Here is an 18,129-nt window from a genome sequence, read left to right on the forward strand (position 1 = left end):
CAGCATTTTCAGGTAGCATTTCCTGTTGTGCCGAGTGCTTTACCAATATTTTCTCATTTGATTTCCACAACAGTCCTGGCAGGGAGGCATTATTATTAATCCCATTTTATAGTTGAGTTAACTGAGGCAGACAGTTTAAGTAACTTGCTCAGAGTCACACAATTGAATTTGAGGCTTGATTTGAATTTAAGTCTTCCTGATTCCAGGTTTAGTACTCTAGCTGTGTCATCATCATCATCATCTTTATAGCTACTACTATCACAGCTCCTCGAGGCTGGTTCTTGAACAATCATGGAAGCATTTGGGGAGTACTTTTTCTTCCTTCTATAAGTTAGAAGGTTTGCACTTGGGACATGGTGAACACCTCGACTCTCCTTCTGACAAGGGCAGAAAACCCGTATTTCTCCATTCCAGCCACCAAAATGACCCCCACCTTTTAGGCTTTTTTTTTTTTGAGAAATGTACTTTTTTCCCCTGACCTTAAATGACTTTGAGAAAACAGAACATCCCACACTTGCAGAACTTAATGTGTAGGCTGCTGTTTCACATCCCCCAAATGCATCTATTATTCACTCCCTGGAGCTCAGCAGGGGGAGATCTTAGATCAGAATAATTATAAGAAAATGTAAATCAATGAATTAACTCCAGATATAGTTCTCTGGAGGGTGACCAGGATGGCAAACACACTGGAAACTATGGACATATAGGACTAGTGGAAGGACATGTGGATGTTGAGCCTGCAGAAGAGCAGATTTAGGAGATACAATCACTGTCTCCAGATATTTAAAGGGCTGTCATATGAGAGAGGGATTTAACCTTCCTTTCTGGTCCCAAAAGGCAAGTAGGAACAATGAGCAGAAATTACAGAGGGGCAGATTTTGGCTCAGCATAAGAAAAATATTCCTAACAAAAGGGAAATGGAAATTAATGGGTTTCTGGAGGGCTTCAAGCAGAGGCTGAACAATGATTCTAGGGAGATGTTGTACAGGTATGTGTTAGATTAGATGACCTCTGTGTTCCTTTTCAACTCTGAGAATCCATGGCTCTTAATTCACTGAGAGAAACTCAAACTAAGAAAAGCATTCAACTGTACTTCATTGTAAAGTACTGAAAGGCAGTATAAGCAATTTTTTTTTAAAGGAAACTACCTTTGAAAAAGCATTTTGTTTTAGAAAGGACACATTTAATAGGCGTCCTCTCCAGGATAATTGAGGATACTGAGGTTTCATCTCTTCATTCCTTGTTCAATTACCACAACCTGAGAATGCTTGGCAACAAGAACAGGAAAGTTCCTAGAAGTCTTTCCTTCAAGGAGAGTAGTAAATGGTTTCATTATTATCTTCCCTTAACATACTTCCTAAGAGCCTCTTTGGACGAGTCCTGAAATTCCCCAGTGAAAAGTAGTTAAAGTAGTGTTCCTGGCCAACTAAGAAAAAAAAATTTTTAAAGCCTTCATAACATTTTTAAAATGTAAGTCTAGTTCAATTTTCTTAAAATGATTTTTCAAATATATTTAAAAATAATAGCTGGAAAGCTCTTTTTGTAGTGGCAAGGAATTGGAAATTGAATAGTTGCCCATCAGTTGGGGAATGGCTGAATAAGTTATGATATATGAATGTTATGGAATATTATTGTTCTATAAAAGATGATGAGCAGGCTGATTTCAGAAAAGCCTGGAAAGATTTACATGAACTGGTGCTAAGTGAAGTGAGCAGAACCAAGAGAACATTGTACACAGTAACAAGATTATGTGATGATCAATTGTGATGGACTTTGCCCTTTTCACCCATGAGGTGATTCAAGGCAATTCCAATAGACTTGGGAAGGAAAGAGCCATCCACATTCAAGAGAGAGAACTATAGAGACTGAATATAGATCAAAGCATAGTATTTTCATCTTTTTGTTTTTGTCATTGTTTGTTTCCTTGTTTTTTTCCTTTTGATGATTTTTCTTGCATAGCATGATAAATATGGAAATATGTTAAGAATTCCACATATATCAGATTGTTTGCTGTCTTGGGGAAGGGGGAGGAAGGAGGAGAGGAAGAAAAATTTGGAACACAAAGGTGAATGTTAAAAACTATCTTTCCATGTATTTGGAAAAATAAAATGCTATTAAAATAATAGCTGGAAATATCTGGATAACTCAGTTGATTGGGTTCTAGGTCTAGAATAAGGAAAATCTGAGTTAAAATTCTGCTTCAGAAATTCACTAGCTGTGTGACCTTGGTCAAGCCACTTAACCTCTGCCTTAATCTGCTGAAGAAGGAAACAGTCAGCTACTCCAAGAAAATTCCATGAATGTTGAAAACGATCTTTATATAGAATTGGAAAAATAAAATATTACTGAGAAAATTTAAAAGAAAAAAAACCTATGGACAATATGGATACTCTACAGTCCTTGGGGGCATAAAGAGTTGGACACAATTGAACTGCTGAAAAGCAAAAAGAGCTGAAGTAGACATTGGTGGAGGTATGGAAAGATCACTGGACTTAAATGATCTGAGCTTGAATCTCTAAATCTTCTTGAGCTTCAGTTTTTTCCCCTGTAAAATGGGAATCAAAAAAGTTATCTTAATTGCCCACTATGGCCCTGACAAGAAATAATATCTAGCTTTTACTTGCAGACTTCTAGTGAAGAGGAATCCACCACATCCTGAAGTAACCTCCTATCATTTTAGAGGGATCATCCCTGCTTCACAGGGCTCACACTTATCTTACTGTCCTCAAAAGGATTCTTGTGAGGAATTGCAATTATGAATAGCTACTGGATAGTAATAGGCTGGGAGTCAGGAAAACTCCTGAGTTCAAATCTAACTTCAGACACTTAGTAGTTGTATGATTCTGGGCAAGTCACTTGACCCGGTTTGCTTCAGTTTCTCATCTCATCATTTCAGTTTGAACCACTCTATTATGTTTGCCATGAAGATCCCAAATTTACCAAGTTACCAAGAGTCAGCATGATTGAACAATGACTGATGTTTATCATTATCTTCCTCCTCTACCTCCTCATGTATATTATTAAGTTCTGATTTGTAGTTTTGTGATTTCTGAGGTACAAATTTTCACACTGAAATTTAGCAATGATACCTGAGCCAGTTGAAAAAGTCTCTAGCATGGCACTTTAATATAAACAAATTATCTGAAAATCAAGTTTTCATAAGAGGGAAGGCCATAGAGAATGCAATGGCATTGGCTGCCCGAGATCAAGAAAGATGGGGAAAGAAGCATTATTGCACAAGAAGAAAGGCACAGAATGGAGGCTTAGGCATAAAAAATTTCAATATTACCTACTCTTCATTTCTAGTACTAAAGTCAGAAGTAGGCACAATGAAATTGAAATATCTATAGCTAAATAATCATTAAAATTTTCTAGCTTGGAGAAATGCTGTCTTGAACACACTTTTAGTATCAAATTAAAAGAAATGTATGTATTTATAATAATATGCATTTACCATATATAATATGTATATTATATATATGAATATATTATGTAAGCATTATGTTCTATTTAGAGGATCCTGTCTCAAAATGTAAGAATTTTTTTTATTAAGGGTAATATATTCATATACATGCAATTATGTATATATATGTTATACATATACTATAAATATAAAAGGAATAGCAACCTGAAATCAGAGTCAAGAATGTAAATCAAAAGTTGCCAGCTTTATCTCATTCTCTTCAATATTGCCCTAGTGCCTTGTTTGAGGCTTTTTTGAAGTGCCAAGGAAATTTATATAGCACTGAGTCTGACTCCAAAATCACCAGAAATTGAAAAGAACCTACTTACCCCAACCTAAATATACAGGGGAAAAAAGATTGATCTAGGTCCCCCTCTTTTTGTGTGTGCCGATCAGCCATAGCTATGGATCATCAGAATAGCTAAAAACCTTTGAATTAACTCTAGGCATGCTAGCCAGGTACAATCAAAAAGTAACACTTTTTAAAAAGTTATGTTTATTTTTTAATTACATGTAAAAACTATTTTTAACATCTTTTTAAATTTTAAGTTTCAAATTCTGGCCCTATCTCCCCTTTCCTAAGACAGTAAGCAATTTGATATAGGATATATATCTTCAGTCATGCAATACATACATATATATATACATACATATGTATATGTGTATATGCGTATTATGTATTTCCATGTAGCAAAAGAAAGCAAAGACAAGGAAAAAAAAAAGAAAACTTTAAAAAGTAAAAAAATGCTTTGATATAAATTCAGACTCTATCAGTTCTTTTTCTGAAGCTAGATAGAATTTATTGTAATAAGTCCTGTGGAATTGTCTTAGATCATTGTATTGATGAGAAAGCTGTCATTCACAGTTGATCATTGTACAATATTACATTACTGTTACTAGGTACAATGTTTTCCTGGTTCTGCTTGCTTCACTTTGCATCAATTCATATGAGTCTTTCCAGGTTTTGTTTGTTTTTTTTTTTTTTTGAAACCATACTGCTTCTCATTTCTTATAGCACAATAGTATTCCATACACTCATATACCATAATTTGTTCAGCCATTTCTCAATTATTGGACATTTCCTCAATTTTCCAATTCTTTTATACCACAAAAAAAGAACTATTATAAATATTTTTGTATATATGGGTCCTTTTCCTCCCCTTCAAAAAAAAAATATCTTTGAGATAAAGACCTAGTATTGATTTTGCTGGGTCAAAGGCTATGCAAAGTTTTATAGCTCTCTAGTCATAGTTCCAAATTGTTCTTCAGAATAGTTGAATCAGTTCACAGCTCCACCAACGATGTATTAAAGTCCCAATTACCCCACATTTCAACATTTGTCATTTTCCTTTTCTGTCATATTTGTTGTTTAGTCATTTTCCTGTGACCCCTATTTAGGGAGTGGTTTGCTATTTCTTTATCCAGTTTATTTTACAGATGAGGAACCTGAGGCAAACAAGGTTAAGTAATTTGTCTAGGTGAACATAGCTAGGAAGAGTCTGAGGACAGATTTGAACTCAGGAAGATGTCTTCCTCACTTCAGGCCCAGCATTTTATTTAATATGCCCATCTTGCTGCCTGTAGTGTTCTATTGTATTAGCCAAACTGATATGTGTGAGGGATACCTCAAAATTGTTTTATTTTGCATTTCTCTAATCAATAGTGATTCAAGGCATTTTTCTACATGACGATAGATTGGATTTCATCTTCTAAAAATTGCTTGTTTATATCCATTAGCCATTTATCAAATGGGAAATGATTTGTATTATCATAGATTTGACTCAGTTCTGTACATATTTGAGAAATGAGGCTTTTTTCAGAGAAAACTTGCTGTAAGAAATTTTCCCCAGTTTTCTACTTTCCTTCTAAGTTCTTTGGAATTGTCTTGAGTTATTGTGTTTCTGAGAATAGCATCAGATATTATTCTGTGCGAAAACCTTTTAATTTAATGTAATAAAAAGTATCCATTTTACTTCCTATAGTGTTCCCAGTTTCTTGTGTTATCATAAATTCTTCCCTTAATCATAAATCTCATAGATAAACTATTCCATTCTTCCCCAATTTTCTTATGATAGTCTAAATCATGTTCCCATTTTGACTTTATCTCGATATACAATTGGAGATATTGACCTATATCTAGTTTCTATGAAATTGCTTTCCAATTTTCCTAGCAATTTTTGTAAAATAATGAGTTCTTGTCCTAAAAGTTGAATCTTTGTATTTATCAAATATTAGATTTCTTACTGTTTATTGTATGTCTACTTTATTCCACTGATCCACCACTCTATTTCTTGGACAGTATTAGATATAGTTTGAGGTATGGTTCAGTTAGGCCAGTTTCCTTTACAATTTTTTTTTCATTGATTCCCTTTATATTCTTGACCTTTTGTTCTTTCAAATGAATTTTATTAGTTTTTCCTAGCTCTATAAAATAATTTTGGTAGTTTGATGGGTATGGAACAGAATAAGTAAATTAATTTAGATAAAATTGTCATTTTCATTATACTGGTTTGGCCTACCCATGAGTAATTGATATTTCTCAAATTGTTTAGATCTGACTTTATTTATATGTAAAGTGTTTTTTAAAATGTGTTGATATAGTTCCTGGGTTTATCTCTGCAGATAGACTCCCAAGTATTTTATCTAGTCTGCATTATTTTAAAAGAAATTTCTCTTCCTGCTGGATTTTATTGATAATATATAGAAATGCAGATAATTTATGTGAGTCTATTTTATAATCTGGGGCATTTAGGTGGTTCAGTAAATAGAGTACTAGGTCTAGAAACAAGAAGACTCATTTTGCTGAGTTCAACTCTGGCCTCAGATACTAGCTGTGTGACCCTGGGCAGCCCTCAAATATTTAATTATGTTTGCCTCAGTTTCCTCATCTGTAAAATGAGTTGGAAAAAGCAAACTCCTTTAATATCTTTGCCAAGAAAACCCCACAAAGAGTCAGAAATGACTGAACAACAGTTTGATGACCTGCAAATTTGCTGAAACTGTTAATTATTTCAACTAGTCTTTCAGTTAATTGTCTAGGATTCCCTAAGCATATGATCATATTATCTACAAAGAGTGATATTTTGGTTTTTTTGTCTATTCAAATTCCTTCAATTTCTGTTTCTTCTCATTGTTATAGCTAGTACAATATTGAATAATAGTGATGATAATGGATATCCTTATTTAATTCCTGATCTTATAGGACAGGCTTCTAGCTTATCCCCATTACAGATAATGTTTGCTGATGGTTTTAGATAGATATTACTTATCACTTTAAGGAAATCTCTATTCCTATTTTAAATAGGTGGTTGTTGTATTTTGTCAAAATAGTTTTCTGTATCTATCAACATAATATTAAGATTTTTATTGGTTTTGTTATTGATATGATCAATTATGCTGATAGTTTCCCTAATATTGAACAATTCCTGGTATAAATCTCACACAATCATTACATATGATCCTTGTAAGATATTTTTATAACATCCTTGTTAGTATTTTATTTAAAATTTTTGGTATCAATATTCATTAGAGAAATTGGTTTGTAGTTTTCTTTCTCTATTTTTGATCTTCCTGATTTAGGTATCAGCATCATATTTGCATCATGAAAGAAATTTGGCAAGATTCCTCCTTTGCATATTTTTTTCAAATAGTTTATATAATATTGGAATTAATTGTTCTTTAAAGACTTGGTAGAATTCACTTGTGAAACTATCATTCTTGGGGATTTTTTCTTAGGAAACTCATCAATGGCTTATTTGATTTTTTTTCCAAGATAGGGTTATTTGAGATTCTATTTTCTCATCTGTTAATCTGGTTATATTTTTGGGAATAATTCACCCATTTCACTTAGGTTGTCAGATTTATTGTCAGCAAAATAGTTCCTAATAATTACTTTAATTTCCTCTCATTAGTAGTGAATTCAACCTTTCAATTTTTGACACTGATAATCTAGCTTTCTTCTTTTTTTAAAATCAAATTCACCAATAGTTTATTTTATTGACTCCCTCCAACACAAACATACATACACACATACACATAGAACTCCTATTTTTATTTATTATGGTTCAATGATTTTTAATTTTGTTAATCTCACCTTTGATTTTCTTTTATTATTATTATTATTATTATAGCTTTTTATTTATAAAACATATGCATGGGTGTGAAGGCCAAGCTAGCACCTTGCATACTTTAGAATCAGCTGGAGTCAGCATAAGCAAAAATCCTTAGTCTTTATTCTTGGTTGAAATCAGAGGAATGGACACAGGAATCTCTTTTTCTACTCCCCAGAATCACACTCTTTTGTCCTACTCCATCCTCTAACCTCTCCTTCAAATTTCTCTCTATCCCAACAGATCGAGCCAGCACAGAGTAGTGGGCAGGGCCATTCTTTCTCCAAGCATATGCTAATAGAGTATTTCCAATTGGTAATTAGCCTTAAGTCTTCCCTTGTCCAAGTGCATCTGCTCAGAATTTCAGCCCTTTACACGTGGGTAATTGTGGGTAATTTTTCAACATTGACCCTTGCAAAATCTTCTGTTCCAACTTTTTCCCTCCTTTCCCTCATCCCCACCCCTAGATGGCAGGTAGTCCCATACATGTTAAATATGTTAAAGTATATGTTAAACACAATATATGTAGACATTTATACAGTTATCTTGCTGCACAAGAGAAATCAGATCTAGAAAGAAGGCAAAAAAACCTGAGAAGGAAAACAAAAATGCAAGTGGACAATAACAGAAAAAGTGGAAATGCTGTGCTGTGGTCCACACTGCCCTCTCTCTGGGCTTTCTTTATCACAAGTCATTAGAATCGACCTGAATCATCTCATTGTTGAAAAGAGCCACGTCTATCTCATCGTATAATCTTGTTGTTGCCATAGTACTATGAGTTATGTTGTTCCCTGAGGATATGAAAGAGTGGAGTAAATTCTCAGTTATTCTCAAGTTCTTTGCCTTTTGGGGAGTCTGGGTGAAGAGGTGGAGGATTCAACCACAATTTACAATTCCTGAGGAAAGTAGAGATTTTTGGGAGACGGTGAAACTTACTGGAGGAAGCAAAGTCATCCTGACTGTTTATGGGCTTGGCTCCAAGTCTTTTGTGTTTTGTGCTTTCTATAGGATTAAATAAAGCCCATCCTGTAAATGTTGGCAGGATTGTATGGAGGAACAAACACTAACACTAAAGACCTATGTTCATATCTCATCTCTGACGCTAACTACTTACCATGTAACCTTGAGCAAATCACATAAGCTCCATGGTCTTCCATTTCTTCATCTGCAAAAGGAGGAAATGGCCTCTGAATAGCCTTCCAACTTTAGATCTGTGAACTTAAAATGCTTTATTAGCCTAACTACTTGCATAAGTCTTTCAAAAAAGACTTAGACATAAACTATATTTGAATATTCCCAGGAAATCCCCAGGTGGGACCAATGTGAGATAAAATGGGATGTTTCCAGAAGCTGGTGAAGGCAGGTTTGGGGGAGGGAAGAGGGAACAGGAGCAAAGAAATAAGAAATCATAAGCCATAGAAAGATTTGTATGAAATGCCTTCTAAGATTGAACCAGACCTATGTAACCAAAGAGTTGGGGTGCTAGGCCATAGGGTATATAAAGATAAAACTTTATGATTAAAAAAATCCTTCTAAAAACATTGGCATGGACAATTTGTGACTCTTAAAAGTTTCTTGAACAATATAATATATATTGTCCTATTATAATATTTTTACAAAAGCTCACGAGGAGCACTATAGTGAAAGGCAAGAATGAAAAAAGAAATCAAAGTAGCACTTCTGAATAGGTTTTTTACATTTTAGGGAAAGCTGCAGGAGTTCTGATCCACCCCTTTTATACTTCAGTTCTCCTAAGTGGCCATAATACATTCCTAAAGGAAAATGACATTGAACATCCACCCACAACTCTCTCTAAGAGCACAAAAAGGGGAAAACTTGAGACCAGGTACCTATTTCCAATTCTAAGGCCAAAGTGTGCTTAGCATAAAAACTAAATGGGGAAGAATGGGGTCTTCCACTAGCCATGTAAATGAGCTTCCATTAAAAATGCTCTCAGTCTTCACAGTAGAATATTTAAAACAGATTTAGATTCCTGATGAATGTGGAAACACCTGGTTTCCAGTGCACAATCAAAGGAGATGAAAGGGACCTATTGAGATTTCATAAGCATCTTTAGTAAGAACAACAGATTAAATTAAAGGACTTCTTCCGTACATTTCAGCTGATTATCCATATATATATGAAGTTTCTTTTTATTTTCTTTTTTTAGATAATTTCAGCTGATTATCCATATATATGTGCAGTTTCTTTTTATTTTCTTTTTTAGATATTTTCTATGAAATACATTTTAAGCCAGTCCATGTGTAAATAATTTAAAAGATTATAGAAAAGGTACCAAAGAAGTACGCTTAATAAACTGCCAATCAAACAAAAAAAAATAAACCAAAGTGAATTGTGAAATTTGAGACTGTGAAAGTGAAACTATTTTAACTCTTTATTCAAGTCCATAAACTGAAATTTATGAACTTTTGTGCTTTTAAAAATATTTTGATAGCTGTATTGCAATATACCCACTTTCCTTTGTAATTCTATGTATTTTGTTTTATGTATTTAAAAACATGATTCTGACAATGGGTCCCTAGGCTTCACCATATTATCAAAGAGGTCCATGACTTAAATGAGTAAGGAATCCCTGATCTAATTAGAGTAAGAGCATGGTGCTAGTTCAAATTTGGCCTCAGACTTTCTTCAAATGACTTGCCTCAGTTCCTTACCTATAAAATGAGCTGGGGAAGGAAATGGCAAACTTCTCTAAAGTCTTTGCTAGGAGTCAGACTTTACATCTGTATCATGTTGTCTCATTTGAAAAGATGGGAAATATTTCTTTTAAAAAGTACTCACCCCTAGGGCAACGAAGTGGCACAGTGGATAGAGCACCAGCCCTGAAGTCAGGAGGATCTGAGTTCAAATTTGATCTCCGACACTTAATACTTAGCTGTGTGACCCTGGGCAAGTCACTTAATCCCCCCCCAAAAAAATACTCCTTTCACCCCTTCTTCATTTGAGAATGACTTTTTTTTTTAATTTAAACTCAGAAAGATGAGTCTTTCTGGTTTCAGGTCTAAAACTCTGGGCACTATGGAGTTACCTGGCTGGACTCATCCTTACATCTCAATGCTGCCATTTTTTGCCTATGCAATGTTGGGCAAGTCTCATTATTCTCTTATGTAAAATGATAGGATAAAGAAAAATAGCATCCAAGGTCCCTTCCTATTTCAAACCAATGGTCCTCTAAACTACCTGAGAAGAGTAAAAAAATCTGTTTTGAAATTTCTTTTTACCTTAGAAACATTGAATTATCATGGGATGTCTCAATTCCTTAGTCCAGACTTTTTATATCTTTAGCCCCAGCATTAGCACAGTGCTTGGCTCATAGTAAGCATTTCATTCATACGTACATACATACATAATATAAATATATATGCATACACACTTATGTATATATATTTTACTTATCCATTTATTTTAGAACAGGTCATACTGAACTAATCTTATTTCTTTTCTTTTCTTTTTTTCAGTCAGGTTACTGATTACTTGACCAGGAAATACTACAGTATAATTTACCTGTATTTGAACAAGTATTTGATAATGTGTCTCCTACTATCTTTGTGAATAAATGGAAAGATATGAGCTAGATGATAATATAGTTAAACGCATTCAGAACTGATTAAATGATCAGATGCAAAGATTACTCATCAGTGGGTCGATATCATCTTGGAGAGATGTTTTAATGAAGCACTCCAGGGACTTGTCCTTGACTCTAGGCTGCTTAATAGTTGTGTTGATGACTTGTTTTGTAGCCCAGATGGCATGCTTATCAAATTTTCAAATGATGTAAAACTGGCTAATGTGTTGGATGAAAGTTGGGACTTAAAGAAGGTATAGACATGCTATAATGTTGGGCCAAATCTAGTAAGGTAAAATTTAATAAGGATAATCAAAAAAGTTAAAAAAAAAAAAGCTTCACAAATATAAAAGCAGGGAGATGGGTCTGGATGACAGTTTACATGGAAAAGATTCTGAGTCATTTCAGTGCAGTATGAGCTCAACATTATCTGATGAGAAACTCACACCAACTTATAGTTCCTGAAAGAGATATAATGTCCCAAAGGGGGGAGGTGATATGTCCACTGTACTCAGTCTTGATTACATATGTGTGTACACAAAATATATATACATACAGATATATATGAATGTTTCAAAAATTGTACATTGCAAATAGAACTTCCTTTTCTTTTCCAGAAGTTCCCTATATAATTAAGTCACCATTTCTACCCCCAATTTTGATGTCACATCTTACATACTGGAGCTAATCCAGAGGAAAGTGACCAGGATGATAAGGTGACTATCCCATGATTATCTGTTGGAGAAACTGATTATGCTTAATCCAAAAAACAGAAGATAAAGGGGACAGGATAAGCGTAATCAAGAATTGGAAGGGCTTTCCATTTAGAAGAAAGATTAGATTTGTTCTGCTCAATCCTAAAAGTCATAACTAGTAACAATGGGTAGAAATAACCAAGACAGATTTAAGTTTTATGTAGAAGAAAAATCTTAATAATTAGAGCAGCCAATTGTGGATTGGTCTGTTTCAGGAGGTAGTAGTGTCTCCTTTCCAAGGGTTCATCAGATAGGGCTGAAGGATCCCTTATTGGGGATGCTGTCAAAGGGATTCTTATTCATATGCAGGTCAAACCAGAGGACCTGGGAGATCCTTTCTAGCTGAGAGATGTAGAAAATAAATAAACATGCACACAGACACACACACACACATAAAACTTCCTCCCAAAAATGAGACCAACATTATCCTTAAAGGCATGTCAAGATTTGTCTGCTCTAAGCTTATTCTTTGATTTTGAATGTGCTTTAATATTTTATCTGGAGGAGACTATAAGAGGTATGCTGATAAAGGTTTAACAACTGGCTTTCCAAACAAAAAAAGTACACAGAACACAGTTTAAAGTTTAATCTGCATTAATAATATTTTCCCCATGACTTTCTTAAGTCTAGACATTACCCATAACAATAAATCAAGATCTAATTTTGTCAGCCAACTTCCCAGGTGCAAATGCTCACACTCAAAATTAAACCATCAACTTTCTTGAGCCAGATTGATCTGGCTCTAGCATACTCCAGGGAATATTACAGCAGAAAGTTGAATATGTTTTCAAATGTGGTCATTGAACCAGATGTGTGTGTGTGTGTGTGTGTGTTTATGAGTGTGATTGGGTGGGTGAATGGGTTTGGTTAGTTGTTTTTTCTTGTTACATGGGGAAGGAATTCAGTATGGGAGGTCTGAAAAGGGTTGTTTTTGTCATTGTTTTCATAAATGACTGATGTAATGACAAAAGGTGTTAAAAAAAAACATGCTCTTAAAAACTAAAATATGCTCTTAAAAGCTATAACATGTTATTAAAAACTATATCTAATGTGAAGCAATAACCTAAATAAACATAAACATTCCCTCTTTTTCTCATAGCTGATCTTGTTTTTTATGAACTGATACTTTTTTTGGGGGGGAAGAATTTGAAGTATCATTTTCACATTTTAAAAATTAATCAAAGCTCAGCCCCTAGAGATACAATACCCATCAGCTTTTCTCAGGTATTCCTGAGAAGATAAGTTGATATATAAAATACATAGATAAGTTGACCTATAATTCAGTGTGTATAATAACATCTTCATGGCCACCATTTTTATTTTATATTTTCTATCCATTTATTTATAGAAAAGCAAATTCCTAAAGTCTAGCAGTGTCTACATTTTGATTTTGAGAGAAAAGGGGCTCATGTACAAGAGTATACAATATTATACAATAGTTCATTATAACCTTTACAACAATAACATATTTCAGAGTGAGAGATAATATTCCACATTTGGGACTCATTTTGTCATGGTGAAATGTCTTAGGACATGTTATGTTTTATTCCCTTGCAGAAAGAGTCAGATGTTCCTTTAGTGGGAGAAACAACTCATTCATATGGTAGATCATCATCATTCCCACTTTCCTTTTCCTCCACTGTCCATCATGGTAATTATTTCCTTGATAATGAAGAGAGAATGTCTTTGAATGTGGCTCTCTCCATTTTGACCCGCAGATCTAACCCAAACTTTTACATTAGAAATTTATTCTGAGTAGACATCATAATGTATAACTCAATGGGCATGGGGTTGTTCAACCTTTTTTCTCACCCAAGGCCACACAAATGAAAGGTAATGTTGTTCTGTGTGTGCTGTTATTATTAGCATATATAATATTAGTAGTAGTAGTTGTGGGTATGAGTGTGGACACATGTACTGAGGATCCATGGAAAGAACAGACCCCTTAAATGTGAATTCTTTCTCCTCCAAATAACACTATTTTGAAAGCAAATCATTATTTATGCCTCAAAAAATCTGGCGGCTCTTTCCCCAGGTGCAGGGTGAATTGTCCAGGCTTCTCTAGGGCAAAGGCAGGGTGAATGGGCCCTGTGAACCTGTGCCTGATGGTGAAGAGCAGTTGCCCACTCTCAGCATTTATGAATAAAAGTCTCTGGTTGCTGTAGTCTAGCAGAATGCCCACTCTGACTGCATGTTCAGTCACGTGGACGTTGCTCACAGTGCCATTGCTGAAAAATTTATACCTGAAATGAAACAGAATGAAGAGTATAGAAATTAAAATAAATCTGAGCTATGAAAACAATATACCTTGATTAACTTACCAGCTATTAGCCAGAATACAAAGGATGGCCTAGCAAATAATGTCTTGCCAGGTGTTTAACTGGACCCTTCCTGGTGACTCAAGTATAACCATAACAAGAACCCAAATGTCTAGAATTTTAAATATTCCCATCCTGTTATTTAAAAAAGGCCATCTCAGAATAGTCAATATGACCCTCTGCAACCTTTTGACTTTTTTCCCAAAAAATTTTCATTCTTTTCCAACTGCCTACACCTTTCAGCTGTTCCATTCATTGACTGTCATTCTTCTGAATAAAAAACTCCTTGGAGGCTTCTATGTATCAGAAAATGTTCTGCTGTCTTGCTTCCCTGAGAATGCATTAATTTTACAGTTTTATAATTTACATAAAGACCTCTGTTCAAGTTTGTTAAAGAAAAGAAGAAGAATTTTGCTCAGCTTCATTCTTTAGAACGATGAACAGGGTAACAGAAAGAATGTTGAATTTGGAGTCAAAAGACCTGACTTCAAATTCCAACTTGGTCATTTACTGTCTTGTGTGACCTCAGACCAGTCACTTAATCTCTCTAGCCTGCACTTTGTTCATCCCATAAAATGAGAGAATTAGACTAGCTGATTTCTGAGGCAACAATTGGTATAGTGGAGAGAAAGTTGCACTTGGAATCTAAATTCCTATCTTTCCTCAGACACGTAACTAGTTATGTGAATCAAGCAAGTCAACCTCTCTCCACCTAAGTTTGTCCATCTGTTAAATGAGGGGTTGGATTCAGTAGCGGTTAATTCTCTTCCAGCCAGAAATCTACAATCCTATGATTCTTTTTTGTGTTAGCTCCAAGATCACTAAAATCCAATGACTCTCATTTGCCTCCAAGATAAAATGTAAATTCTTCTGTTTGGTTTTTAAAACTTAGCAACACATCTCCAATTTTGCCAGCTCCATTATAAATGTCTAACTTCCTTTTCCTATACTATATTTTAGTGAACTTGGCTGGTCCTCAATTACTTCCCTCACAAATTGATCCCATTTCACACCTTCAATAACAATTGTCAATAACAACATCATTTTCTTACACATAGTTGGATCCTCATTAATGTGAATAACAAAGCTTGTGAACTAGTCTATTTTTCAGATTTTCATTCAAACATTTTCTTTGCATATTTCCATTGGGTTGGAACCAGTTAATATATTTTACATATAATTATACTTTAAATAGTGTGAATTCAAATTATTCTACCTTTTCATGGGTTTATTCATATTAATGGGACCAAGCTGTAGTTGGTTTTATGGGTTGTAGAGTTGAAAGGAACTAAGAGGCAATTTAGTCAAATTCTTCTTTTTTTTGCAAATAAAGAAACTGAGGCTACAATTTTCCTAACATAACACAAATATAAGCAGAGACGAGACTAGAATCCAGATCTTCTGACTGCAAGATTTTCCCACAACACCAAAGTGTTTCCAGATTTCTCCCAGATTCAAATTTATTCAATTCAATAATTATCTATTGAGAATTTTCTATGTATCTATTTACTCTCCTCCTTTGAGGTTCATATAATTCATATCTACCATCTAATCAAAATCATGGTAGCTATTATTTACAGATCTCCACCTCATTCCCCTATCTTCTTCAATGAATTCATTCTCTCCTTCTCAACTCCTTTTTTTTATATTAAAGGATTTCAACTTACATATTGATTCTCAAACACCCTAACCCCTCAGTTCCTTAATCTACTCATTTCCCACTATATATTCTTCCACTCCACTTCAGCCACACTCGAAGATGGTCATGTTCTTAATCTTGCCATCATCCACAAATGCATCTCTCCCTTTGTTTTCCCCTACCAAACTCTACTCTTTATCCACAATATGATTTCCAATCCACCAACCCCTTAAATTTCTCCCAGGCTATCTCCCTAGTACAGACCATTCTCTCCTCTTTTCCTCATCTCAACACTTTGAGAATCAATTCAACTCTACACTGTCCTCTTCTCAAGTCATGGACCCCTTATAGTATTACTGACTACATTATATCAAGCTTCAGCCTTGGATGACTCCCCACCATTCACAGCCTTCACCCTCAAATGAAAGTAGGGAAAATCATACAACTATTCTGCCTGAATCCACTCCACATTTATGTTTCATGAAATTGGGTCTTCAATGCTGCTAGGCAATCCTTTTTATACTTCCCTTATTGACTCACTATCTTACTCTCCATATTAACTCTTCCAGACTGTTTCCATCCCTCTTCAAACCTCTGCCTCCCCCCCACATTTTCAGGTAAGAATCTTGCCTCATATTTTAAAAAAAATAATTGAGGCTATTTGCCATGATCTTCCTCTTGTTTCTTTTTACTCATCTCATATCACTGAAATGTCTTCCGCCATTATCTTCCATCCCTGCTTCAGATGATAAAGTGGCTTTATTCCTTATTGAGGCTAAACCCACTAATTCCATTCCATCTCATCTCCTCCAAGTGATAATCCCTTCAGTGATCTTCACTCTACCACCTGTCTTCAATGGCCATGTCTCCCTCACCCTTCAAGAAACCCTCTCTTGATTTTTCAATCCCTTCTAATTATAGTCCTATATCTCTCCTGCTTTTTATAGCTAAATGCCATGAGAAGGCCCACTTTTTCTCCTCTCACTCTTTTTGTTATCCTTTACAATTCAGCTTCTGACCCCATCTTTCCCCAGAAACTGTTCTCTCCAAAGTTAATTATCTCTTAACTGTCCAATTCAATGGCCTTTTCTCAATCCTCATTTTTCCTAACCTCTTTATAACCTTTGACAGTTAATCACCATCTTCTCCTAGATATTCTCTTCTTTTTAGATTTTTGAAATAACACTCTCTTCAATTTCTCCTACCAGATCATTCCTTCCCATTCTCCTTTGTCAGATTTTCATCCAAGTTATGCCCTCTTACTATTGGAGTCCCAAAGGATTCTGATCTGGGCCCTTTATATATTATTGTACTTGGTGATTTCATTAGTTTCCATGGATTTAATTACCATCTCTATGGTTATCATTTTCAAAAATGATATTCTGCCCTAAATGTTCTGATGACTTTCAATTTCATATCTTCCACTGCCTTTCAGAAATCTTGAATTAGATGTCTAATAGATATCTTACTTAACAGTCTAAAACTGAACCCTTTTCATTCCCCTTACTTTCCTATTACTACCACAGTTCCCAAATTTCTTATTACTACTAGGTTTGCAACTTTACTGTCATCCTCAACTCCCTATTATCTCTCACCTTCTTCTCCACATCCAATCTGTTGCTAAGGCCCATCACCTTGCAACATCTCACAAAAGCCTTTTTTCTGGTACTGCTATTACCCTAGTGCAGCCTCTTATCACCTCAAACTTGGACTATTGTAATAGACTGCTGGTGAGTCTGCCTGTCTTTCCTCATTCCAATCCCTCTGCTATAATTTTCCTAAGGCATAGGCCCAAAAATATCACCCCCATACCCAAAGAATTCCAATGGCTTCCTATCACCTCTAGGATCAAATAAACATCCTCTGGCATTAACCTGGCCTTCCTATCCAGTCTTCTGACACCCAATTTCCTACCACATAGTCTCTGATCCAAAGACACTGCCCTCCTTTTTGTTCTGAATAAAACAGTCCATCTCTTGACTCTGGCCTTTTCTTTGGCTGTCCCCCATGCTTGGAATATACTCCCTCCTGATCTCAGTCCACTGGCTTTCTTGGTTTCCTTCAAGTACCAACTCAAATTTCATCTTCTCCAGGAAGCCTTTCCAAATGCTTCTTAATTTTAGTGACTTTCCTCTCTTCACTATTTCATAATGATTCTACATAAAGCTTATTGATATCTATTTACTTGCATATTATCTCCTTATTAGATTGTAAGCTCCTTAAGGGCAGGGACTGTCTTTTGCTTTTTTTTTTTTTTTT

The 18,129-nt window shown here is 34.9% G+C and overlaps 1 protein-coding gene across 2 annotated transcripts in view; it reads right to left on the minus strand.

Annotated features, from left to right (window-relative positions):
* Positions 1-12,484: 12,484 nt before the first annotated feature.
* Positions 12,485-18,129, minus strand: part of CMYA5 (cardiomyopathy associated 5) — a 107,378-nt gene continuing 101,733 nt past the window's right edge. For both annotated transcript variants that reach the window (XM_031966016.1, XM_031966013.1), the window contains exon 14: positions 12,485-14,156. In XM_031966016.1, coding sequence (XP_031821876.1) covers positions 13,910-14,156 — 247 coding nt within the window. In that variant the 3' untranslated portion in view covers positions 12,485-13,909. The remainder of the gene's footprint in view (positions 14,157-18,129) is intronic.

The sequence above is a fragment of the Sarcophilus harrisii genome, chromosome 1, assembly GCF_902635505.1.
Source record: "Sarcophilus harrisii chromosome 1, mSarHar1.11, whole genome shotgun sequence".
Lineage (NCBI taxonomy): Eukaryota > Metazoa > Chordata > Mammalia > Dasyuromorphia > Dasyuridae > Sarcophilus > Sarcophilus harrisii.